At 40.0% G+C, this 27563-nt stretch overlaps 1 protein-coding gene across 1 annotated transcript in view; it reads left to right on the top strand.

Moving 5' to 3' along the window:
• cntn3b (contactin 3b) overlaps positions 1–27292 on the top strand; it is a 31361-nt gene extending 4069 nt beyond the window's left edge. The window contains exons 2-23 of the mRNA XM_062463751.1: positions 540–669; positions 2240–2369; positions 7013–7188; positions 10505–10600; positions 12653–12856; positions 13184–13286; positions 13671–13855; positions 14310–14446; positions 14919–15048; positions 15493–15643; positions 16341–16468; positions 17201–17376; positions 19278–19395; positions 20088–20246; positions 20349–20498; positions 20959–21029; positions 21460–21694; positions 22094–22203; positions 23124–23310; positions 23518–23630; positions 23719–23884; positions 24429–27292. Coding sequence (XP_062319735.1) covers positions 615–669; positions 2240–2369; positions 7013–7188; positions 10505–10600; positions 12653–12856; positions 13184–13286; positions 13671–13855; positions 14310–14446; positions 14919–15048; positions 15493–15643; positions 16341–16468; positions 17201–17376; positions 19278–19395; positions 20088–20246; positions 20349–20498; positions 20959–21029; positions 21460–21694; positions 22094–22203; positions 23124–23310; positions 23518–23630; positions 23719–23884; positions 24429–24520 — 3072 coding nt within the window. The 5' untranslated portion in view covers positions 540–614 and the 3' untranslated portion in view covers positions 24521–27292. The remainder of the gene's footprint in view (positions 1–539; positions 670–2239; positions 2370–7012; positions 7189–10504; positions 10601–12652; positions 12857–13183; positions 13287–13670; positions 13856–14309; positions 14447–14918; positions 15049–15492; positions 15644–16340; positions 16469–17200; positions 17377–19277; positions 19396–20087; positions 20247–20348; positions 20499–20958; positions 21030–21459; positions 21695–22093; positions 22204–23123; positions 23311–23517; positions 23631–23718; positions 23885–24428) is intronic.
• The last annotated feature ends 271 nt before the right edge of the window (positions 27293–27563 follow it).

The following is a 27563-nucleotide window of genomic DNA, read 5'->3' as shown; positions in this document are numbered from 1 at the left end:
GGTTGACCACTCTCATGGTGCCTATGATGTATCAATATTGAATGTTTTTTTAATGTTTTTAATAATAGGCAAAAAGTAGCATTTGAGGCCAATCAATTCCAAACTCCACTTCTCACTGATGTTGCAGAAGTCTGTGTGCTGCACAGGTTGGGAGAAGAGAAAACTATTTACCATCAATCATAATTTCCGAGTTTCATCGCAGTCATGAAAGTGAATCATTGTTCCAAGGGGCTAATCATGTAATGCATTGCATTTTTATGCTGGCAAGTTTTTCAGTGATGGACATGCAGTTGTCATCATTGTAAAATAAATGCTACTGAGAATCACTTTTAATCTACTATGCATAAAAATTGTTCAGGGCTTTGTGTCTTGAATAGGAAATGTGTCTGGTCACAACATTTGAATGAAGAACAAGATAACTATTGCCATTGCTATTATTATAATATATTGTATTAATGATGTTTCTTGATTTTCAATGCATGTCATAGTTTTCTTAAAATGCCTTATTTGGATAATTTTCATAATTACTTTCTCTTCAGATTCTCATATAAGAGGGGGAGCATTCCATTCACAAGCAATTTGATGAGAGACTTGTTTGCCCTTGGCAACTAAAGATGATGTTACTATGGAAACGACTTGTGCTGCTATCAATCATCGGTTGCCTTGCAGGTAGGATATTTAAGCACACATTTTATTCTAGAAAAACATAATATGTCATTACACAGCACAAGGTTTTATTTCATTTCCCATGCAATGCAGTACTATCAAAAACAATACAATCTAGATTTATAACACAAACATCTAGTTAACTACATTTTGCATAGTGTGACATACTCTACCAATAATGACTTGCCTTAAACACATACATATATGCCTGTTTAGAAAAATAGATCTTTAAATGTGTAGATTTGGTTTATAATCACGGTTAGAAGGAGCTTATAATGCCTCAAATTAGACAAAAATGTCACTGTATTTTGTGGTCTTTGAAGAAATCCAAACCCTAGCCAATTCTATTTCATACTGACAAGGTTAAATTGATTAAGATGCCGTTTTACAATATTCTTTCCCTGGTGTCCTTCAGCCACCCCCTGAGCAGCCTGCTGCATTTGCACTGCCTGGGACATATGGGATTCTATTCCTATGTGTGATATGTCAGAGATCATTATCAGGATCCTTGGAATGGAACTGGCCCAGCATTTTAGCACAAACCACTTTCCACAGTACCTCATCTGCCCTTGTGGTCACCTGGGATTGGGCTAGAGTCACAGACTCTCCTCAGTGAGAGACAACCACTGTGCAGGGGAGGTGAAATGTCAATCACATGTGCAAATTACATTTCAAATACAAAATAATGTTTTTCAGATTGCTTATGCATAGTGATCGGTTATTCACATGAATTTCTCAAAAGATGGAGCGTTAGGCTAAATCAGAATAGATAATACAGTACACAAAACGTAAAGGACCACTAAAATGTCTTCAACATTTGGCTTGCTTTGTCAATTGTCTAGAGTCTAGAGCTCCAATACTTGATCCAAACCCCCCCAAAAAAATCTACCAACATTTCAGGTTTAAAATTCCGAAATATAAATGCATAGTAAACACAGTTGTAAAACAATTATATTGAGATATGTAGATGCAAAAACATATCACCCTATTGGGATTTTGGGGGATTTTTAATACGTTTAAATTGAGAGGTATTTGATCCCCATCAATTCCACCACCGAAGTATGACTAAAAGTGCTTACAAGCTGCAATATCTGAAAAAAAATGGTTTGAGCAATCTCTTGGATGATTCAGATAATTGGTCCAGATGAGTAAATGCCAAATGTATATCCTGGAGTTCATTAAGGCAGGTCTACTGGCATCCGTCCTGTATTTAAAATAGCTTAATACCGTAGATTACTTCAATTTCTTTCTCACTGTTATGTGTTCGATTAGTGAAAAGTATTACACACTGTAAAGAAGGTATAATATAGAAAAGCACTATTTGTCAACTTAGCACCAATTTTTATAGGGCTTTTTAGCTGATTGAATACATTTCAGGCGTGACGTAATTGTTTCATGCTTTACTATCATGTTTGATAGGGTTAGGGCTACCCCTAACCATAATGGAAAAACACAGTACCATTATACTATTTAAAGGTTATCACGTTTGCACTTTTTTTCTTTTTACATTGGGAGAACTTGTATTGTTAATCAGCATCAAATATTAAAGTGTTTTATGTGTTTTTGTTTCCAGAAGAAGAGCTCATATTTCGAGGACCAAGATGGAGAACAGAGCCTAGTGACCTCATTTTACCCATCAACTCTCCAGACCAGGAGGCTACTATCAGATGTGACGCAGATGGGAGCCCCACCCCACAGTACAGGTATTCTGCCACAGCTACCCAATTACAACAAAGCTGCAAACATCCCAGTGAATTCCTCTGGGAATCATGCAGGGAACCACGCAGGATAACGATTACATTGATTAACATTGCTTTGAGGGAGGACCCCATTTTACCCATAATGCTGAGGATATATTATACTGAAGATGTAGGCACAGAAACTACATGCATGTCAACATTAAAAAGCGGAAAATAAAGGTACAATTTAGAGGATGACTGAAAGCAAAAGGTTGTTCTATGATTGAAGTGGCATGTCATGTTTTATAATGTCTGTCACAGTAGAGTTCTGTGACTAATTTGTACTCTAGATCCTCATCAATGTCCCTGTACTCGTTCTGAAACAAAGCGTCTGCCTGAAAATGCCAGGCTGCGCTGCTTTTGTGGTGGATAGTGTTTCCTGGCTTGGTCAGCATCATGTAAATGCACAGCAAGCAGTTGAGAGAGGCAATAACCTTGTGAGTGACATTCTGTTAAATGCTAACATTTCCTCTAATGCTTTAGTGCTGAAAACATGGTCTTAGAGTAGCAGCAGGGGGTATCCTTATACTTGTTGTGCAGGCTGAGATTTCCAAGGATGAGCTTAACCATTACACTTGCATACTTGTGTAAGAAGTAGAGTAGATGTGTTCCCACCAGCAAACTAAACCATCTTGACATTTACAGTTGTGCTTTGCTTCAAGAGTGTATTTTCACAGACATTCATAGATTGATTAAAATGACATGATGTTAACTTAATGCTTCTCAGTCCTTAAGTTATGCGGTGTAAAAAATATCAACCATATTTAGAAATAGAATTGATGTTTGAAATTCCTGCAATGTAAAGATGCTATGTCTTACAAGATCAAATGCTGTTTTAAAAACGTTATTAAAACTGTTAATGTTGGTTAGTCAGACTAGCTAACTCATATCTGATGAACAATTTCAAATTGTTTGTTAAAATCCAGATAAATGATCATGCATTAATAACTGTAAACTTTAAACTGACTTACGCCTATCGTATACTAATAGATGAGTAAATTCCAAAGTTTACTTAGCATTGCTTTATAAAAATTGAAGCAAATTATTTTAACGATCAAACTTTCATGACAGGGGACTGACATTTGCAGCAATGTTGTTAAATACGGGTTTAGTCCTCAAATTTAGTCTCAGCGAGGGAGCCAATGGTGGCTTTATTTGGTTGCATCAGAGTCGAGGTTTGACACTGAGTGAAGTTGACTTGTTTTCCCCTGGGCAAGGATAGGACATTTGTTCCAATGATGTAAAGTGAAACATAAATGTTGAGCAATAGATTTCCCTAACTCAAGATTCAGGTCCTCAACTGCTCTGAATGAACTGCCCTGCCTGTCTTTCAGAACTACAAATGAATATTGGCTGACATCCTAGCGTTTATGCGTTTCTCAGTGAAACATACAGTACTATGCTTAGTAACTAAGGAATAGTTGCTTGATCATTGACCAAAGTTTAATAGTATGGAATGTGTTAGTTTACTCTAATCCAAAGTCACTGTCCTTCAATGTTATTTATCAGTTTAAATCATTGTCATTTGTATTGACCTTACCACAGACTGAAGGGCGCTATGGCCATGGGACAGCTGAGGATCTTGTGGATGTTCCCTATAATTAAATATGACCTCAGGGAGAAAATGTCTCTGTGTCTTTGTTTAGGGGTTGTACTGAGGTAAATCGCACTCCAAGGATACATTAAGCAATGTTAGTTTCTCATTTACTTTAAGAAGACAGCAATCATGCAGTCAGAGAACATAAATAGCATGAAAACCCATGCTATGATTATCTTTATAACCTTAGTTAAAAGGAAAAATACTTAGCTGAGTTTTTGGATGAAAACAAAATAGCCACTGTCTGTCTCCTAGTCAGCAGGAGGTTGATAAATTAGCCACAATAGTGTGTATGTTTGTGTGTGCGCGTGTGTGTGGGCGGGGGGGTTGGTCTCAGGGGACACTAGCTAAGGCTAGTGTGTGGAGACATGCTGCAGCGCCATTTCTTGCCTCTATTTGATGAACAGACCTCATGAAAAATGTATGTGAACTTCAAGGTTGGCCAGAGTTCATACAGACCCTAGCCGGAACAATGTCGTTATATAGGAACTGTTATGTAGTTACACTTCCACACGGTTACATTTCAATACTGTTTATCTTAATCTTTTTTAAGATATTACAAAAGTGAAACTTGGTATGGGGAAGGCTGTGCCTGGGCTTTTTGCCCAACTACATTGTTGTTACTATTGCCATGTGCTTACATAGTATTCAATGTACCTTTAATGTAAAGTTTAATACATAGCCATTCTGCAATTTTGAGTTTAGTTGGGAGTAGTAAATGAGGAAATAGCCTTCTGTTTAGATGGCTGAACATGTGCTATAGTCAACTGTCTTTATTTTGGTTTTATAAGAACTTCACAGATGGTTATAAATATTAGTGCTTCTTAGTAATGAAAAGAAATGGACAACTGCATAATACTATTGTACAACAATGTTTCTGGAATACCATAAAAGGTATCCCCTTTGAACATTTTGACTGCGTAGATGTTCAACATAGCCCATGCCCTAAGAAGTAGGAGTAATTACACCATTACTTAAGGCATAATCATACAAGGCTTTCCCTCTGTTGATCTTTCCCTCCCACCTCAAACAGGTCATCATTTTCAATTCCCTGGTTTGCGCCAGTGTTATTCCTATTTAACGATGGGCAGGCAGAAGGTGTTTCTGTCAGGTTGTCTCGTGTTCTAACAGAGCAGTGGCTTGTTGTTTGAGGTGTAGCTAGCTACGTCTGTGGAGGATAGACACCCTGATACTAGGTCGAGCCAGGCCATCTGCTGCAAGGGTGTCTGATCTACCCAGGCTGCCTACCGTCTTCTCCAATTAACTTCAGCCATGCTGGGGTGGTTGCAAACATAGCTAGTGATCAGCCAGCCCAACCCCCACCTCTTTGCCACAACCTTCACCTCTCAATGTTTATAACATGGAAGTTGGGGCAAGTCTTGCGAGGCATGTTATCTTTCATGTGAGATAGTGAGTGATCTGGATAGGGTTGCAAAATTCCGGGAATATTCAATGTTGGAAACTTTCCACAGGAATTAACGGGAATATACGGGAATTAACGGGAATTAACGGGAATTAACAGGAATAAACTGGAAATTTTGGGGTAATTTAACTGTATTTACCTTGGAATAAGCAGACATGCATGCAAACATTTATAATACAACTTTTGTGTGGACATACATACATCCTACTCTCACTTCTGTAAAAAGTTAGTCTACTGTATACAAACTTGGTATTAAAATGAACATGGCTTCAATATGCTAGGTAATGATAAACAGTGGTGGGAAAGTTCACTTTCTACATGAACTAGTTCAGTTCATAGTTCATAATTCAAAATTTTTAACTAAGTTCACAGCTCCAAAAATGTTGCGAGCAATAATTTAAATCTCGATCTGTCTGCAATACCGCTATTGGCCTCTACGCAATTCGGCGCTCTCACACTTGCCAGGTATAGGGCTGAAACGTTCAGACACAACACTGATGACAAAGACGTTCAAAAACAACAGAACGTTTTACGTTTAGGTTTGTTTCTGGCAGACAATGTTCCCAACCAGCTGCATTCAGGGTCCACCTGAGCTAGGCGTGCATAGACTTGTTGTCAACTACATTGAAATTCCCTGTTATATGCTTTTGCAAAAAAACCTTGGCACATTTTTTTTTTCAAAATTCCCCAAATTCCCGACCCCAAATTCCCGTGGAAACTTTCCGGAAATTTACCGGAAACTGTCCGCCCCTATGCAACCCTAGATCTGGATGTCCTTTACTTAAGAAGCATCTCATGTTTTCCAATGAAAATTTTCTGTTTTTCATTCCTGAAATCAGTCTCATCATTCAGAAGTAAGAAAATGCCCTGTAATAGATAAATAATGAAAGCAACAACATGAAAGAGAACCCTGTCTTTTGTAGTCAGTTAGATGTGAGCCTGGGGGGGGGGGGGGGGTTATGACATGTTTTAAGACACTGTGGGGTCCCTTTCTTTCAGCTCGTTAGTTTGCAGAAAAGGAAAAATAATATAGATTTTTGGGATTGTCATTAAACGATGTTTTAGTGGCAGTGCTCAAGGAGACTTAGAATTGCATTCTAATTGTGCATTCATCATGCATTAGTTTCCGTTCTAAAGAGGAGGGTAATCTACATGAAAATCTTCAGACATGGACTTTTTCTATCTTTTTCAACTTTAGCAAAACAAATAAATGTCCTTTGTAGCCAACGCTTAAAGCTGAAAGAATTGTCACACAATGTAATTGTTACCGCAAAACAAATAGTGGTATTTAAAGAGTTTTAAAACATTTAAAAGTTTTTCTTCATGATCATAATGTAAGTGTTTGAGCTACATAGCAGTTCTTTTTAGAGAACCAATAACTGAAATATCTCTTTGATATCTTAATATTTACTCCTTGTCCATGACAAGTACCTTGTAGGATGTTACTTTCATTTGGTTCAATATTACCTTCCATCAGGATGTTTTCAGTCTAACGTAGGTGGACCACTCACATCGATCCCTGTGATAAATGTTTGCCAGTGTACGTCTCCCGAGGCCAGGCTGCTGATTGTGTTTGCGTCTTTCCAGATGGTCGCTAAACGGAACGCTCATTGATCTGGGGAGTGACTACCGGCGTCACATGTCTGGGGGCAGCCTGATCATTAGCAGTCTGGACAAGGACCAAGACACAGGGATATACCAGTGCACTGCCTTCAACACAGTGGGGACCATCCTCAGTCGCAGAGCCAGCCTGCAATTTGCATGTAAGTGATCACACTAACCCTAGCATTTGATATGTCCCACCTAACCCATCATGCTGTGTGTGTATTGTGACTAGTCTGTGTGTGTGGCATTTTTTTTGTTAGCACTAAATCTGCTAGTAATGGCAGGAATAGATTTTGGAAAGGGAAATGTTAATCAAGTGAAATGTCAAAAGCAGCAACCACAGTGGGTGTGGCAGATTGTGACTGCCCCTGAACTCCATTGATTCTCGTGTGTTGTGTGTGGTTCCAGCTTTCAAGTCAAGTCAGTTTATTTATAGAGCACATTTAAAAACAGCCAATGCCGACCAAGGTGCTGTACAAAATCATCAGATAAGGCAAAACAACAATAAGTTGTAGAATAAGAAAAAAACACAAAAACAACACAATTAAAATAAGCACGAGTGACCCTAAACTGACTTGAAAGCCAAAGAATAAAAATGTTTTAAGACGAGACAAATGTCTCAGTGATGGGGGATGACCTGATAAAGCAGTTTAAACCTGAGCAGTTTATTCCACAGACTAGGGGCCACAACTGAAAAGGCACAATCACCTTTTGTTTTCATCCGAGTCTGTGGAATGGCTAAAAGGAACTGGGTTGATGATCTAAGGGGCCTGGAAGTGTGATACAACATAAGGAGATCTGAAATATACAATGGAGCCAATCCATGTATAGCTTTAAAAACAAGTAACAACACCTTAAAATCAATTCTATATATGACTGGCAACCAGTGAAGAGAGGCCAATATCGGGGAGATATGGTCCCTCTGCCAGTGTCTGTGCAAAGTTCTGAACCAAACTCTAGATTTAGTCCTGAAAGCACACCAATGCTGATAAAGCATTATACTGTCACGATGTGAGGTGGGGTAGGCCCCAAACGTGGGAATGTAGGCAGACATGGCGTCAAAAAAGGGTTTATTCATGAAATAGGAACAGACAGGGTACTCACGGTGACAAGGATAAGGACAAGACAAAGACTGGACACAAAACAGGAACCTAAATACACAGAACCAAACAAGACAGAGGTGGACACAATGAGACTAAAGAGAACTGAAACCACTGAATGAGACACAGGTGAAGACAATGACAGACAGGGAAACACTAGGGCAAGGCAAAACCAAAAACAGGGGGGCACGGCTGTGGCCGTGACATATACGTTTGAAACTTTGTTAAATAGGCTCAGATATGTTATGTTTGAATGTGAATCCCTTTACTGTAGACAGACAAGACAATGATACTTTGCCTATCTGCTATTAGAGAGAGAACTATGGCAAGGGGATTGTACCTTAGTGGGCCGTTAGTGCAGAGACACCTCTCTACTCTCCTGACCGGGCTGCCTAGCTATTGATCATGTCCCCGGGATGGAGAGCCTTTCACTTCCTCTTAGGATATGGACTGCCATTATCTTTATAGGCTGATAATGAATCTCACTTGTGTGGGCTGGCTGAAGAGCAGTGCTGCTTGACATTTATAGTGTAGCTGGATTCAGAGGGGAGGTATTGGAGACAGGGATGGCTGCATACTCTGCATGTTTTCTCCTTTAATGAGACCCTGGCACAAGACAAGGATGTCAAGCATCTTTTCTCTCCTGGCACCACAATTCAATCTCAGTTGGGTCACCTCATGCTGGTACAGTACACTATGTTTTTGGGGAGCAATCCTTCTTGGTATCAACTAATAAAACACAAACTGTAAGGATCATACAATAATACAAGCACCACCACTTAATTCATGACAAGAGAAACTAAACAAATAATAATAATGAGCATTCATATTCCTTTGTGCTGTTGTTTAACATTTGTTGAATTCCATTAATATTGCTGCTTGTGTTTTGTATTTTATATTTTTCTGTTCCCACTCACAATGAACTGTCTCTCAGAGCTTTAGTGTGTTGTGAGCAGGCATTGTGACAGCTCTCATTCTGCACAGGATGCAGCCAGCAGTAGAATGCCGCAGTATTAGCCCTAACCCCTGCAGAGGCTCTTCCCTAAACTGAGATTCTCTGTGTTATGGCTGTCCACTGTTTCCCAAATGACTTATCAGAATAAGAGCCCAACAGATTTAATGGTTGAAGATATTATTGGCAGTCTTACTCACTGGTGTCAGCTGTTTTTCGTCTCCCCTAAATTAGCATACTTAATTTGTTGATTTTTAATTTGACATTTGTTTATTCTCGTGTCTTCTTAATGATTTGAGCTAAAATCTCTTAAGTTGTATAAATAATGTAAAGATACAATTGTATTTTTCACATGCGTTTCATTTCTCTTATGGACAACAGAAAAAATGTTCAGTAGCAGCAGCATGATTAAGTATTGCTTTTCCAAAGATGTCTCCAACGCAGTTGGCTCTACTATCAGAATCGGATAAAAAAAAAACATGTTGGTCCGACATAATCAGTTTGCTAATGTCTTCTTGCTTTAAACCCAGGGCCTGTTCCTCTTCCCTATAATGCACTCAAGACTCCAGGAGGGAGGTGCATCAGAATTGTGTCTGGCAGTGTTCTATGACTCCATATTGAGCACATGACTCCTCCTGTGTCCTGCCATGACTTGGCTATGTTGAATTTCCTTGCGGTCATCTGAGAATTGCTCATTAATCTTCCCCTCAGTAATCCTACCCCTCTTCTAATTTCTCTTATCGGTCACACTGACTTCCTTTTGTTTGTGTTTGGAGCCTGACTCCCAGCTTTTAGCTGGGGGCTGCAGACAGACTGAGCGCAGGGCTAGTGCTGTCTTCCGATCAGTCACAAAGCCACTGAGTGGTTATCAACCCCAGGTACAAGCTCTCTGTCTGCCTGCGCTCCCCCTTTCATCTGTGGGATGAATTACACTGAGAGTATTGATGGGGATGCTGATGCTTTTAAATGTGAGATTATGTAGCATCTAATAATGATGCTGGTTATTGCTCCAGGCACTAAAAACTGTTATTTGTCATGCACTCTATGTTTGCGCAGTCTTTCAAATTTGTTTTTCTTCCCCTCATTTTATCGTATTGTAGGTAATCTCCTGCTATCACAGCAATTTGGGTTTCAAGGGATCCATCATGTAGTGAAGACCTTCAATTACATGCAATGCTCCAGGTGCCTTTGAAACCACTGGAGAGTTGTGTGGATATTACCTAAGGCAATCAGTGACATACTGGCGCAGTTATAGGGCTAAACAAGCATTCTAATTTGCCTTGCTGCAGAACGGTTTTGGTTGTACACTCTACAACTACATACTAGTTGTATAGTAGTATGCAATTGCAAAGAAAAAACTGTGCCCTGTATCTGAATTGGTAAGTTACAGTAACATTACCCCTTTGTTTTCTGTTTTCTCAGACCTAGATAACTTCAAGGCCCAAACAAGGAATGCTGTCAACGTTCGTGAGGGCCAGGGAGTGGTTCTGTTATGTGGACCGCCAATGCATTCTGGAGGTACGTTCGAATGTGTGTGTTTCCTTAGATGATAATTTGTGGGCTGATAGCCGGAATTTTGGTTGAATCCGAGTTAATAATAATATACACCAAACTTGAAAGTTCTTCAGAGTTATCACAATATTTGCCAGAGATGAGCACTTTCTCAATTAGATCTTATATTTTTTTTTACATTGGAAACTTCCTAATCTGCCTTCTTCTGGACTTCTTAGAACCTGATTAGTTTTGAAAATTTCTAAGTCTTTGTAAATATTGATCTCAGCAATCCTTCTCTAACTCAGATCATACAGATGGCAACAACCAAAGCTTTACCTGGTGTACCCCCATTAGTTTTTCTTCATAACAATTAGAACTTATTTTGATGGAAAATGGAAACATGTTCTTTAAATTGAAGTATTAACGGGATCTTTAGGCAATACATTTCTAATTAAGCACTTTTAAAACGTAGATTAGGGAATCAATATCAATTTATCCAGACAATTAGAAGGCAGAATTGTGAGGAATTTGGAACTCATTTAATTTCTGCCTCAGAGTTTAAGACCAAGTGATAAAACTTTTCAGTGCTACTTGTTTATTTTCCTGCAATGACTGCAGGTGACATGAACCAGCCCACATGCCACATTTTTCAGATACTGTCCAGATACTGGAAACTTGGATGCTGTTGCAAAGCCAATCACTAAGGAAACCTATGTATTGGAAAAACCCTGTTTTAATCAGGGGAGGTTTATGGCCTTCATTTGAATTTCCTTACTTTTAAGGCTTTTCCCAAGCACCATACATAATAATATCTAGTAGGCCTATTTTAATATGCAGTATTTGACCCATTGGATAGCTTACTTTTTGTAGTGTATATAGTTCAACTTCAAAATGTGCTTGTGTTCCAGAATACCCAGTGTAAAGCACAAGCATATTATAGCTGTCATTCTGAGTTTATTGTTACAGCAATTACAGTTTTTATCTTTTTTTCATCTCCTGTTTTAACAAGTTTAACAAGATTAATTTGTATTGCATTCAGAGGCATACATGTCATTTGTCATACACTGTATAGAGGAACCTTGAAAATGAGTAGCTTGTCATTATGTACTGCCTATAAGGCTTTCCTGCATGCTTCTATTGTGCCTCAAGGGTCCTTAACAAATGCCGGAAGATGTGGTCTCCAGTGGCATACTGTATATCCTGCAATAGACAGGGCCACAAATGAAATATAGTTGTTGACTGAAGTGATTGCATTTCTGTATCCCATCATAAATATTTGTTTATTCTCAAGTGCGCAATTATGAGATACTTTCTTTTCTGTGTCAACGCCAAGGTCTGTAACTATGTGCAGTTGCGTAAAACCTATTGTGTTCAATAATAGAAGACGCTGCATTGTATTGCCATTCTCCATTTGACTTGTATTTACTTGACAAATGCTATCACTGCTCATTACGGCCACATAGCTCAGAGTCAGGAATCCCTGATCCTGCTCTCGTAATCAGAATGAATCGGTTTCAGCATCAGCGAGCACACTGCCAGCCAAGGTTGTCAGGCGTGCTGCCTTGGGTGACAGAAGATGAGGGACTGTCGTTGCATACACCTTGTAGCTCTGCACCCTTACCTCCCTGTAGTGCTTGTGCGGTCTCTTGGTTTTGTGAATTGATTCAGTCTTCTGGGGATGACACAGTGATGCTTGGTGGCAGGCCTCTGTGTTCAAAAGTGAGTCTTGTTGGCTGGAGAAGAGTGTGGCATGCATGAGTCAAATCTGGCAGGAACCCCACATGGCCCCCGTCGCTCAGGGGGTGGACAGGGCATGTGTCACGAGAAGGCCAGTGAGGCACTGTAATCCATTTTGTTTCGCTCCCTTTCCTTTGGTCGCCCTTTTTTTGGCCACCAATAGCTCTTGCATTGACCATTTCTCGGTATCCTGCTAAAATGAACCTAAAAATAAGAGTAAAATTGAGTGACATGCTGTCTATCTCCTCGCAGAGACCATGTAACTTGCCCACAATGTGTGACATTGTGCTTACTAGACATGCAATGTTAATCCTTGATGTTTATTTCTTTCTACTGCAGAGCTGACTTTTGCATGGATCTTCAATGGATATCCATACTTTGTCCAGCAAGACAGTCGTCGATTTGTCTCCCAGGAGACAGGAAGTCTTTATATAGCGAAAGTGGAGCCTTCTGATGTGGGCAACTACACATGTGTGGTCAACAACAGCATTACTAGATTGAAGATCCTCAGCTCTCCTACACCGCTGGTCCTTAGAAACGATGGTTTGTCATTCTATAGTATTCAATCATGAACAACAACAAAAATTGCCTGACTACTCTCCAAAGCTCCTAGTGACTTTAATGTTAAAGTCATGGTGATACTGTAAATTCCTCCCCCTCCATTTAATTACCCAAGTCGTGTGGGGTTTTTTTTCTTTAAAAAAACAACATTTCAACACTTTAGTCTTTCAAATCTTACTTTTTTCCATCTACACAAAGACTTTTGTCTTTCTGCCTCCCTGTTATTGTTTGGTCTTTCATGCAGGGTGCAAAGCACACGTCCCATTAATCATTGATGCAACAATGTCGTGTATTGTATCCTTTTCATAGGAGCAATGGGTGAATACGAACCCAAAATAGAAGTACATTTTGCTGACACGGTTCCAGCAGCAAAGGGATCAGTGGTGAAACTGGAATGCTTTGCTCTAGGAAAGTAAGTGAGCGTGCACATGTTTATGTCTATGTTGGGAATTATCTTGTGATTAGGGAGGATGTCACACCTGGTATTTTGGAATTCTGGCAACACCATCCAAAACAGATTGTTCATGTTGAGTGAAAGCCAATCACATGGGACAGACAGCAGTCTCAAGAAGCATGGCATAGGAAGTAACAATATATTTCACAGAAATACAGAGCTGTTGAGATTAGAAAATTATCTTCTTTCACTCAAAAATGGATGATATCCAGATTGTGATGAAACTGCCTTTGTAAAGGTTTTGCCAAGAAATTGATGAAGGCCACATACTGTACAGTCTATCATATTTTTCTCATCTCAGACAGTCATCACCGTAGGGCTATTTTTCTGCTCATGTCACAGCCCTGTCCCAGAAATAAGCTGGAGGAGAACCAGTGGAGTTCCCTTTCCCAGTAAAGTCAAGATGAAGAACTCCAACGCTGTACTGGAAATCCCCAATTTCCAGCAAGAAGACACAGGGACGTACGAATGTGTAGTAGAGAACAGCCGAGGGAAGAATGCTGCTCGTGGTCGCATCTCATTCCATGGTAAGTGATCCTTCTGAAACGACACAGAAGAGAATCCAGTGAGATTTATAAACTAATGTGCTTCGGTTACAGATATCCACATATATAAACTGAGGTTCACAGTCAGAATAATGTCTGTTCTTCTTGGCCTGCTTAATATCTTGGCTATTTCAAATGTACAGATACATTAGCTTAATGATGTGGAATGATGGAATATTCATTCACTTTTTAAAATAACGGACACCTATGATAACCATTTATTGTTAATATATTTTTTGTCTGTACTGTTCATCATGCTGACATGGAAAGCCTAATCTACATTCGTTAGCAATCATGCTGCTTAATTTTTTTCCTCACAGTTTGACAGTGCTTTAATCTCATTCTAATATGCTATTATATGGAGTCCTAATTTAGATATACCCTTTCTATAAAAAGTAGAAAGTTATTGTCAACTTCATTGTTCCTCTTTCCTTAGCAAAACCCCATTGGCTTCAAACAGCGACTGACACATCTCTTTCCATCGAGGAGAACCTGTTTTGGGAATGTAAGGCCAATGGAAAGCCCAAGCCTTCCTTCAGCTGGCTAAAGAATGGCGAAAATGTCATGGCAGAGGTAAGGAGACCTGCTATACCAGCAACCTAGACCAGTCAGCACGGGTCTACCTCGTTCAGGACCTAGTGATGAATGTAAGCTGAGAGACCGGTCATACTGACATATCAAATCAGCATCCCTGTGCCATAGTGGGCTGTATATAGGCCCTCTGAACTGCTGATGGGGCTGACTAAGACAACAGCAGAAAGAATAAACCTGTCTTAATGTTTTTTCCAACTGGATGTCCCCGATAAATAAATAGCTTATTAGTGCATTGCTGGTATTGTCACCATTGCTTTTTTCTTTCGATTGAAGCTGAAGGTCAGCATTTCTGCCCCCTGCCCCCTCATCCGATCCCACTCACAATCTAAGCAAACATATTGCATTCCAACTCTTTCTGTCATGGTATATTGTAAGTAATTGCCTTTGCGCCAGTACACAAAATAGACTAGTCTAGCATTCCTATGCCGATCTTCCTGTTTCTCCTCCACAGGGTCGGGTACAAATGGAAAATGGAGCACTCTCCATAGCAGCTTTAAACCTGTCAGACAACGGGATGTATCAGTGTGTGGCTGAAAACAAACATGGCATTATTTATTCCAGTGCTGAGCTAATGGTGTTAGGTAAGATTGCTTTCCTCTCCGCTTTCATAGACGTCTATCTGTCTCTTCCCTTGATCATCCTTTAAAAGATAGAGCTCCCAACCTGCCATTGCCCTTTTCAGCAATCACTCTGCAGTCTCATGCCACTCCGGCTTCAGTGGAGAAAATATGAATCTGATGGAGTGTCTCATTTTACTTTCAATCGTTTCATCATATTGATTTTGAAACTACAAACGCATTGCATTGTGGCATCAGAGGGCTTTCTCATGTACATGGTATATTGATTTATCCATAGAGCTTTGATGACTGATCTGACTGACTCGATGAGAAATTCAATTCTGTCTTGATATTTGATGACACTGAGGGCTCAAATGATGGCTAACAAAATGTGATGATGACCGAGAGAAAGAGTCCAGTTTAAAGACATGTATGTCTGGCTTTCTGAGTTGCGTTTCTCTCTCTCAGCTTCACCTCCCAGTTTCTCTAAGAACCCACTGAGAGCCCTGCTGAAAGCTCGCTCAGGCAGTGAAGTCACCCTCGAGTGCAAGCCCCAAGCCTCGCCCCCAGCAATTAGCCTGTGGAAGAAAGGAAATGATATACTGCAGAAAACTGAGAGGTACTGTAGGATTAAAATAAAATACATACAAAAAGGTGGTGAGGGTGGTGAACATATTCATTCCTATTCATTCTTGTGCAGTTGTTTGAATAACACATTTGGCAGCTGTGTGGATGCTTAGAATGAAAGGCTGATGGAAACAATTTCATGAAAACATCTACTAGAAAATATACATTAATTAGTACAGTACATAATATGCAGTCATTCACAAAAGGCCTGGATAGGTCACAAAGACTTCATTGGTTGTACAAAGATAAGATTGTCTTGTTGTGGTGGGTCTCCTGGATGCATGTGAAATTACAAATTGCTGTTGGCTTCCAAGGGAATTAATGTATACCAAGTGCATTGTCAGTTTTGGGATACCAAGGAATAGACATACACTTTAATTGAATGTAACAATAAAAACACAAGTTAGTTAGGGAACTGAGTAGTGTGATCGATATACTGGATACAGTAAACTAACAATATCCAAACATTGTCAAGATTTCATTTTATTCATGTCAAATGCTCTATGGTCAAGGTTAAATTAACTTAGAATCTGAAGATTCTAAGTTTTATTTTATTTTTGATATACTGGATACAGATTTATTTTACTAAACAAAAGTTTATCCTCACTTACGGACTAGTCCCACAGAGCTCTGACAAAAATATTTCTAACTACACTGAAAGCTCTCAATAGATCTTCCTGATCCCCCAGGATTACTTTACTTCCCAACGGCACTCTGAAGATTGCTAACGTATCCAGAAAAGACGCAGGCAGTTACACGTGCATCGCCAAGAACCAGTTTGGAACTGCCAGCACCACTGGAAGGCTGCTTATCACAGGTGAGGTGTCAAACCTGTAAATGCTGACGGTTTCTTGTTTCTTGTTTCTCTTTCTTTTTTTGCTGAATGTGTGTTTGAGTGCTGGGTGTTCTTGTGTGTGTATAATCCCAGGATTAACGGAGATCGGTTATTGTGACAATTTGTCCAGACTTTGTAATGTTTTTATTTTCTTCTAGCAAAATAAAATGTGGGATTGATTTTGTCGATAGTTAAATAAGTATTACTGTAACTTGATAATGTAATGAGATAAAGGTCGTTACAATGAATGCTAACATGTCATGAGTGCACATACAGGATGTCTGGGTTCATATTTTGTAGCACAGACACACTGTCTTCAGCCTCCTTCCTTGTTTTTCTCATTAGCTTTTTTCACCAATTGCTGAACCCTTTAATGTAATGAAATTTAATTATCATGACCTTTCTCACACAAGGCTCCTATACTCCACTGCATCCAATTCGACACAGTCACCATTGGGAATGCATTTTGTTAGCATAATCCTATTTCAGAAATGTTCCCCCATACCAACCATGAAAATAGCAAGTGTCATCCAGATATGTTGTTGAATAGTAGCAAGGAAGAAATTGCTTGATATAGTTCATCAAGATCTACCATGATGGTGTTGCAATGAAAATAGCATGATGTAGCCTTGATTGTGGGAGCTGATTCTGGAAGTGTTAGGGTGCTAATTGTTCTCATGCAGAGATATTAAAATGCATCCGTTGTCTGGGCAGAGCCTACCAGAATCACCCTGAGGCCCGTTAACATGGAGATCATTGTTGGCGAGAGCATTGTGCTTCCCTGCCAGATTGCCTGCGATCCCTCCCTGGATGTGTCTTTCTCTTGGGCATTCAACGGGCAGCTCATCGACTTCCAGAGGGACGGGGATCATTTTGAGAGAGTGGGAGGGGTGAGTCATCAAGAACCGCTCTGGGGCTATTCTAGGATTAATTTGGACATGATGCGTTTCAGTTGGAGATAAAAAAAATTATAGCTTTTTTATTTATTTGAATGTGTGTTGTCTTTGTGAGCAGTGTTTCATTTGTTGTTGTTATATCAGCAGCAAAATATCTGAATACTAGCCCTTAGTAGACTTGGAATTATATAGGGCAGATTTTATTTCAGTCGCACACGCTGACATCTACAGTATCATTTGTCTCCCTGCATTAGACAGACTACATGAATGGTGATGTGCTATTATAAAGGTGAGAAGTCATCATGTTCCTCAGGAGATCATTCTACTCCAGAAAAAGGGTCTTATTAATTAATTCTCCGGTCCAACTTTCTATTCTTCCTCCTCAAAAAGAACATTGTGTTGTTATCTTTCACTACTGTAACTGAATTTGCATACCTATTTATGAATCTTCCCACCCCAAAAAAATCAGTAATGAGATTGCTGGCATTAACCAAAGGCAAAGTGGGACAGTTCAAGTAAAATGTATCAGTCCTTGTGCCATAGTGATAAGAGATTTGATGAGCTGTGTTCCTTTGATGGAGAGCAATGTTAAACAGAATGGTAAACTTGTATGTTGTATCAAAATTATCTTATACAATTATCTGACTTTATTATTGTTTCTTTCAGTTCCCATTGTCTATTCTATCGATCCAGTTAATATGTGTTAGTATGTATGTCAGTATGTGTCCACAGCAGACCAGCCATACCCAACCATGTCCTGGTCAGGCTGAGTTCACTCCTGCATGGATACAAATGGCAATTACAAGTGACATTAACATGTGGACACGCATATAATGAGATACAGTTTTCATAGATTCTGTTTCCCCAGCCCAGAGAGATTACCATTCCCTCGCTCAACAGCTTCTGATGAATTAATTAACATAATTAGAGTAGATCTGCCTCATCACTTCCTGCCTGCCAAGGCCGTGGTTTAACCCTTCGCTGTCCAGTTGGTCGGGCAGCTGGTGTCTGACATGGAAGAGTCTGAAGTTGATTTCTGAGCCTATAGGCTGTCAGCGGAAAGGCAGAGATAGAGGCCTTCAGTCCCAACGTCCCAGATCTGTTTGCTCATTGCCTCTGAGAAGTCTGCATCCCAAGGCGTTCATGCCCAATTGCAGCAGAGCTGAGCCAGAGTCTCTGCCTATTAAGTTGATGGAATCTGTAGTGACTTGAGTGTGTCTAACCTCACTAGCCCACAGGTGAATCAGTTCCAGACATGGCTACTCAATATTTTATCCTAGAGTCTTAAAGGTCCTCAGAAGTATTATTTATATTCTTATGTCGGATCAACAGTCACTTGTGGGTATAAACATAGTTATTTCTCCATGACCTCACCAGTTCAGCAAAGTTTAAATAAATACAGTAATATATTCTGTTTAAAGAATCTTCAGTAAATGACCTGTATGGCAAAGCCCTCATGATGGTCAATAAGCGAATTAGCAGTATTGTATGTCTTCAATCACATCTTACCCCTATTTGGGTTTTCCCTTCATCATCTGTGATTTTCCCTGGGGCATTGAAGTGCCACTGTATTATTAAATACAATATTTACTGTTATTACTTTGAGCTGTTCTCATCTCTCATTCAGGCTTATTTAATTAAGAAATAATTAGGATTATCTTGCCAATTAGCCAGACTGTATTTGTTTAGTTGGTCCTGTGTTGGGCTGAAGATGAGGGAAGTGTTGTGCCTGAAGTATAACCAATAGGATTGTTTGTTTTTAAGAACATCTGACATCCTGGTTGTTCCGTCTGACTAAAAACCATGTGACCTGAAAAATACAAGACAATTACCTACAGTACATTTCTCCAGTTAAGCACTAATTCCTTCACCTTGTTGTCGTTTTGCCCTTATAGAGCATATCAGGCGACCTGATGATTCGTAACATTCAGTTAAATCATGGAGGAAAGTACATCTGTGTCGTTGACACTGATGTGGAGAGCTTGTCTGTTTCAGCCATCTTGGTTGTGAAAGGTAAGAAAACTAGCAGTCAAGGGTACACATTGCAAGTATACACTGGATCATTAATGCCTGATACCCAAATAGTCTAGTCTATTATCTAGACAAGTGTATGGTGTACAACACCCCATCATTATTCCACTTTTATGGTGATTTATATTGGTATTCATCCACAAAACAAACTGTCGTAGCTGTCTCAGGTTCTTTAGAGATGCAATGTTTATCACAGAAAATTGCTTTAATTGGCTCATTTACACATTGGTAAAATACCATATAAACTCTTGAATAATGGAAGAGTGGAGGCAACAGCATCATCAACATGGCAGTACAACATGTACTGTAGCGTTCATACAGAACATCAATCTGCCAAGCTGTTTCTCTTTCACTTTTTCTCCTTCCCTCCCTCCCTCTGTTTCTCTCTCTCACACACACACACACTTGCACATGTATGCAAATGTGTGAATGATCCGTCTGCCCAGTGTTAGTGATCCCACACCCTTAATCACTTCACACATCATACATACAGGATGGAATGTCCCTTTGCAACCAGACCAAGGACACAGGCCTTAATTAGATGCCATGGCATGGCCTTGATATGTACTGTAGCAGGGCCATCAGTACATAAGTTCAGCACATGGGGATGACAGTGGAGGAAAGGCGATAGGGGGATTTGAAGGCTAACATTGCTAATGATCTGATTGGCAAAGGTCCCCCCGGCCCCCCGGATACAGTAGCGGTGGAGGAGATCACAGACAGCACGGCCCAGCTCTCTTGGAGCCCAGGCCGGGACAATGGCAGCCCCATTACTGGCTACATCATACAGGCCAGGACTGCCTTCACTGTGGGCTGGCAGGCTGTCGGCACAGGTAAAACATGAAACAGGCAGTTGTCATTTCCGTGGGTTCTTGTCCCTCTCATTTCAATGTCTGAGCTATTTCAGTTAACAACTGTCCAATATTAATTCCCAGTGCCTGAGGTTGTCAACGGCAACACATTAACTGCCACAGTGGTTGGCCTGAATGCTTGGGTGGAGTATGAGTTCAGGGTGGTGGGCAGGAACAGTGTTGGTATGGGGGAGCCCAGCCCAGCCTCTGCCAGAACCAGGACAGAGGATGCTAGTGAGTATCTCTGCTCTTCTCCACTCTCTCTACATAACACACAAACACGTACCCCTGACATCTGAGCCGACAGTTGAAGCATTTGCTTCTTTGATTGACTAAATGTGATGGATTGTTAACTTCGGGCTGGCATATACACATAAGGACACACATGAATGTTAAAAAAGTTATAGTCAAGTACTATACTGAATTTGACTGTAGACATGGCAGTCAACTTTTGTTTTGTTCATGCATTGTGACATATATATATGTGACTCATAGCAATCATAGGAAGATACTGTTCTTCAAAATGTAATTGTGTACAGTAATACCTTCTAAGGGAATGTTTTGTCGACTGTGAAATAGAATTCACAGTGTGCATTAAAAAGCTGTGTCGTAAGGGTTAGAAATATACTTTAGGCCTGCAGTTCAGCTCTGTTAACTGTTTTGTAATTGCTCTCCTCTGGGCTTTGCCTCCTAGTGCCTGATACAGCTCCCACTGATGTTGGAGGAGGAGGTGGCACAAAATCTGAATTAGTGATAACATGGGAGGTAAGTCATCTGTCAGACTTTTACAGTTTTCTCCATAGCCGGGTAATGGTTTTGCTTAATTGTGCAGAATTGAATAGAGCAATTTTATGATCTGCACCAGAACCAGCACCTCCCCTCTGGGCTGGTCTCAGAGGGCCATAAAGGAGAGTCTGCAGAGGGACACAAAGCACTGCTCTTGGGGATAGCTTCTGTGTGCCCACTCAAATAAAATAAAGAACATACTGTAGGAAGTGTTTTTGTACATTGGTGTGCTGTGATGCAGTGAGAATGGTTGTGTCCAATCATTGTAGTCACCAGAATAAAGAGAAAAAAAAGTAAAACAAAAACTATCAGGCCACTTTTTTCCTGGAAGACAGAGGCAGAAAAGGGTTGTCTGTGTCTTTGTCTGTATGCGTTTTAATATCACTATAGTTCTCTGTTTCGCTCCCAGCCCGTGCCTGAGGAATTGCAGAACGGAGAAGGATTTGGTTACATCATTGCTTTTCGGCCGCTGGGTGCTGTTACCTGGACTAGAGCGGTGATCTCCACACCCGGGGTGGCCCGCTACATCTTCCGGAACGACACCATCCCGCCCTTCTCCCCATTCGATGTGAAGGTCGGAGCCTACAACAACCGTGGGCAGGGTCCTTTCAGTTCCATTGCCACAGTCTTCTCAGCAGAGGAAGGTAAAGGCAGCCTCGGCACAAGGAGCCAGGCTTCAACATGCCACAGTCCTTTCTCTCAGAGATGTGACCTTGAATAGTAATGATGAATTATGTTAGTTCAGACCCATGCCCCCCCCCCCCCCCCCCCCTCAAGTTGGAAATGTCAACTTGATATTAGTTATTGCGGCAGTAGATTACAGGAAATCCTAGTAGACACTTACTACCCAGTGCTGTCAAATAGGTACTGTCTTAATTGAATTTGCCATGCAGGGAAGTCTTCCCTTATGTCAGTCATAGATCCAATTAAAAACAGAGACAATGACTCTGCAGGTGTGTTCTGCCTCCATCCTATATTTATTAGTGTCATTGATGCAGTTAGATGAGTCTGTGGAAATATCACGTTGGTCTTTCTTTCTGCAGTTCCCAGCGTGGCCCCTAAGAAGGTCTGGGCCAGAAGTGTGTCTGCCACACAAATAGAGTTTAACTGGGAAGCTTTGCCTGCTACCCCTGAAAGAGTGCTTGGATATGAGGTACGTGTGATTTACTTAATTGACAAAATAGCAGATATGGTACAATGTCAAATAATAGTTTTGCTATGTAGCCTTGTTATACATTTCAATACATTTATAACAATATATTATGTAGTTACAAAATGATAATAATGGTAACTGACATCTGTATTTCAATGTAAACTGAACATTAGTATTCATAAATGCATAATGGCCTCAAAACTGTTGCAGCTACCGAAGAACAAGGAGGAAAGCTACCATCCTCTTGGGAATGCAAGGAGCATTGCAATTCTCTCCAAGCGCTCTTTCAGTCTCTGTCACCCCGGCCATTTGCACTAAACAGCCTGGTTGCCATGGAGCTGGCTATATTGTTCAACAGAATAGCTCTATTATGTTACTGAACAGGATCCCAGAGCACATTTAACAGGGGAAAGCTCCTTGGGAGTCCAGTTGGTATGCATCTGTGGTCTTATATGCTGGGTCTCTACAAAGTGTATCTTAAAGGCACATTAGTTAGTTCTTTTAAGAACTCAACATACATTTTAATATATACTGCACCAGACAGTTAACTTGGTTGAGGACAAATATCAGATAATTGAATGTAGATGCTGCTAATTCCATGGAAGTATATCCCAAGGGCAGACTTCACTCTTCACATTCTCTCTAATTATTTATTGACTTAACTTTTATGTCACTTAATACTAGACATGAATATTGAATATGACCCAAAGCTCGTATCGGATTATTTCATTTGCTTCATCAAATATTTCTTAACCTGCCCTTTTAATTAGAAGTTAATACCCTTGTGATAAGCCATTAAGTAGTGAAGAGAAAAAAAATGTCTACTGTGCTGCAGTTAGCTGATTTTTTGCAGTAGAGTTCTAGTAACCACAGTTGAATAATTGGTTAAAAGTGTGTGATGTTTTGTTTGTGTTAACCAGGTTGTTTTCTGGGAAGATGACACCAAACCTGACACGGTGGGAAAAGTGAGAATATCTGGAAACTCCACCGTGGTTAACGTCACAGGCCTGAAAGCTAACACACAGTACTACCTGGCTGTCACAGCTTTTAACACGGCCGGGACAGGACCACAGTCTCCCCCTATCAACACCACCACCAAGAAACCACGTAAGTCAGTCACAAAGAGTTTCAGAGTAGCATAGAAGTAACATGGAAACATAGAAGAACATAGAGGAACTTTTTGTAGAAAGAAAAAATATGTATTATACAATAATTGGAAAATAGAAGAGCATTAATTTAGAAACTGAAAATATGTATCACAATAATTGGGACTCACTCTCTCCTTTTCTCTCCCTCTTGGTATCTCTCTATCAGCACCAGGACAGCCTCCTGTTAACATAGAATGGACGATGATTGGCTCTCTTCTCACTCTGCAGTGGGACCCAGTAATAGCTATGGAGATAGAGTCAGAGGTCACCGGATACTTGGTATGTCTTACTGCACTCTGAAACTTTGGTAAAATTATACCCATATTACAGAATAATGTTAATGCACGTTTCGCTTTGTTGTTTGTAGGTGTTGCTGAGACGACAACGATATAATGACGTAAACACAATCCTAACAAACAAAACCACCATAGAGTTTACCCTCTCTGCCAATGACAACTATCTCATCCAGATCAAGACCCTGAGTGATGGTGGGGAGGGTGTGGGCAGTGAACCCATCCACATCTACAAATTAAGTAAGTTTGCCATTTCCTCTCTTCCAATTTCCTCTTCCTGTGTCCATTAATAAAGCCTAAGTAATGATTAAATCACCCGAATAGCACATTTTATGTCCTTGTTGCATCCCTTTCCAACTTAATAGACTTGTTTTGGGTGCAATAAATGCAACCTTTTTAGAAATGCATGTTTAGGACCATCCATCTCTGTCACTAGGTTATTATTCCTTGTTGACTGGCTGCACAGTGCTACGGCATATAAAATAGTTTAATGCCCTCCCCCACTGCTTTGCAAAATTTAAAAGCGGTTCAGTTTTTTCTCTAAAGAGAACGCCTTTCTGATGTGATACAAGCCTTATCTTCTCTGTACACTTTAATGGCCTCTCCTGTTGAAAGACATTAATAATGTAGATATAAAAAGCACATTGTAATTCACAGTTGCCCTTTGATTTATGATGACTTGTCAGAAAATTGAGCGGATAGCTACACAAATGCCGCTTTTCCACATTTCTCGAAAGGGGATTTTCTGTTGCTGAAGAGTTGCTCTGCTGATTTTCTTTTTTAGGTATGGGAGCGCGGGGCTCAGGGGCTTCTCCTCTCAGCCCTCTGTACTTCACTGCAGTCCTCATCAGCGCTCTCCTCGGCTGCTCCTGGTAGTTTGGAACCAGAGAGCTCCTACTGGACCCCCCGCCTCTCCTCTTCCATCAGTCAACCTGCTCTTACTGCTGCTGTTTACCCTCCACCTGACTGGCACCGGGCCCAACCCTCAGGACTGGACTGCACTTGACAGAACCAGACAGAAGTATCACGGTGAAATGCATTGATTGAAGTTGCAGTCTGATAGGGACATGGATTTGTATGCATGATATTTGACATTTTCTTGTTTTGACATATGGGCTGTCATGCTTTAGAAACTATTGACTTTTTTTAAACAAAGAGACTTCCATTTGGAAGAACCGATGTCTACATGATATACTGTATGTTTGTGAAAACGCTGATCTTTGAAAAATACTAATGCCTTAAGTCCATAATACATACCAAAGTAGTTGATACTAAATTTGAGTCACATTTATTTAATTCATACAGTTTGAACCCTTATGAAAAATAAAATTAGTCAACGATCCCATGAACGTGAATTTTCCACCTGACATATATTCAAATGTAAGTAATTGATTAACAAACAGTTCTTGACGGTCAACTGGCTTATAGAGAGGCGGCCTTGTTTTTTTTTAGTCAGTGACACTCCATTTGCCAAATAGCAGAACTTTAAAAGTTTAGTAGAGATGCACCATACTTTTATCTCTGTGGTATCAGATTACATTTGACCACAACAAACCTTTTTGAATCACACTTTTTCTAATTACAGCAAAAAACTCCCACAGCATGCTTTGTGTGTTAACTAGTTGCCTCAAAGGGAGCAGGGCTGGAAAGCAGATGGATCACCTGTGCCTCTCACCCTTTTCTGCATAGTGAAATACTGTAGGAACAAGGCTTGTCACTGAGCTGCTGGCCCTAGAGCGTTAGACCATCTCTATAGCACGCTAATGGGATTTGGCATTTTGTTCTCTATCTTACGCTCCTCTAAATAATTAATGCATATCACATTCAGCGTTCTGAACCCAGGCAAATGGTAAGTTTCCTGAGAATAGTATAAGGTGGTGTTACTTTGTCAAGTAAATCCCACGTTATCTTTCTTTACATCTCGATGACCTTTGTTCTAGTTGTGCTTATCATGTATGACTGTACTAGTATCTAGAATTGAGAGTTCCAGTCAGTGCAATGCTAAAACAGCCAACTGTAAATGCAGTGCTTACTAGTGACCACAGGAACCAACGCGTGCAGTCTTCCAAATGGCCTGCAAATTTGGTCTGACTGTTTTAAATCAGCTTTAAATGTCAAAATGGTGAATGGAAAGGGTTTGTTGAATTAACATTCATAGAAATACTGGCTCGCGTTACACAAAAAGGGTTGAAAGCTTTACAAAAGCAAAACAGATTGAATAGAAAGTTCTGCAGATGTTGAGTCTTCACAGTAACTGTGAGATTCTTTGTTAATGTACAGTATGCTTTATCCGCATCTTAATTTCAGAGCTATTAATGCATCAAATTAAATATGTCATGCTGGAATGACACATAATAGTAAGCTGTCATTATGTCCCCTGCATCTAGTACATCTTTCTGTATATTATTAAAAAGCTGCTACTCTGTCTAGGTTCAGACTCCAGTTAGATGCAGAACACAATAGTGGGCAACACTTTAAATTAAGGTGACATTAACTACCATGTAACTACATGGCTATACCTAGTAACCACATTGTCATTACAGGATGTTAGCATTGATCTTGCTTTCTTTGCTTTACAACACCCACTTACCTCTAATAACCCTCCCTCATACTGTGCCTTCTTGTAAAATAAGAAGACACATATATTTTGATTGATTGATTGATTCAGTTATTTTGATGTCATGCACACACAGTTCCCAACCCTCTTAGGTTTCTAAAACACCAAAAGTACAGTTGGAAAGGTCAAACATGTCATTACTTTAAAGTAATTTTACAGCTCAAGCTTAAACAAAATATTCTGCCTTCTCCCCCCAGCTTGGCCAACAAAATCTGCTACGAAAAGTTCCCTTCCTGAAGCATAACTCAAGTTTTAAGTGCTTGAAGTTTTACTGTATATATTGTGTAGTTACACTGTAGTTTATGAAACTTTTATACAAAGTGTTGTCCAAAAGTGTTTTTATCTCATATTGTTGGATGGGCTTCTTGTCATAAGCCATTTTTGTGCAGTATAGGTGTTGAGTTGAGAATTGACTGATCTCTGAAGAGTTTTGTCGCAAACGGTAAACTGCACTGCTACTGTTGAAAGAACTGTGCCTTCTCTGAGCCAGAGGCTGTTTAGGCTAGCTGAGCATTGGTGATTATGTTATGGGCAGTCATCCTCCTTTGCATCCGAACTTGTTTCCCAAAGTCAAATGAAAGCACAAGGAAGTGGTCCAAGGTGACCGGGTGTCCCTGCTCAGTCACCGGAACAGGTGTGTAGGCTCCAGAGGCCCGTAAAACCCAAACAGCAGACACAATCAGGCTGTCCTATCCACTCCTCCCCTGCTTTCATAAAAGCCTGTGCTCGTTGATTAGACTGCTGCAGACCAGTCAATTGGATATTGATTTTTCTTTCCCATTATTGCAGCTGTCACAATTCAGCCATTTGATTGACTGATGGCTGCTTTTCTGTTGCACATGTTTAGGTGTGATACAGTTGGGGATGTTTGAGATACCCAGTCTCTGCTAACCAAGCTCTCATGATCCTGTAGTGCAAGACATTTCCTTTCAGATAGTAAACTACCATTTGTGTGATTGGAATTTTAAGAGTCTGTATTTGCTCCCTCGCTATTTTTTAACATGTTGAAGTAAAATCAACAATTGCTTATATGGTTTGCTGATACAGTTCATGGTTCACAATTGTGACATTTTTCAGCATCCATACAGACAATTTACTGTACAATTCATTGTCAAAGGTCAAGAGCTAAAAATACATTCTTTTTGTGATATTCAGATGTTTTTGATGTTCCTTTTGTCTACAAAAAACACTTAATATAGCATAATTAGGCTTTGAACATTGTGTTTGTTTTCTTGTATGTTTATTTGTCCGAGAGATCAGCAAAGTATTTTAAAGGCAAACTAAATCCAGTGTAATAACTAA

The sequence above is a fragment of the Osmerus eperlanus genome, chromosome 1 (genome assembly GCF_963692335.1).
Source record: "Osmerus eperlanus chromosome 1, fOsmEpe2.1, whole genome shotgun sequence".
Lineage (NCBI taxonomy): Eukaryota > Metazoa > Chordata > Actinopteri > Osmeriformes > Osmeridae > Osmerus > Osmerus eperlanus.
Note: the sequence above shows the minus strand (reverse complement) of the source record. Positions and strands in the feature narration are given on the sequence as shown.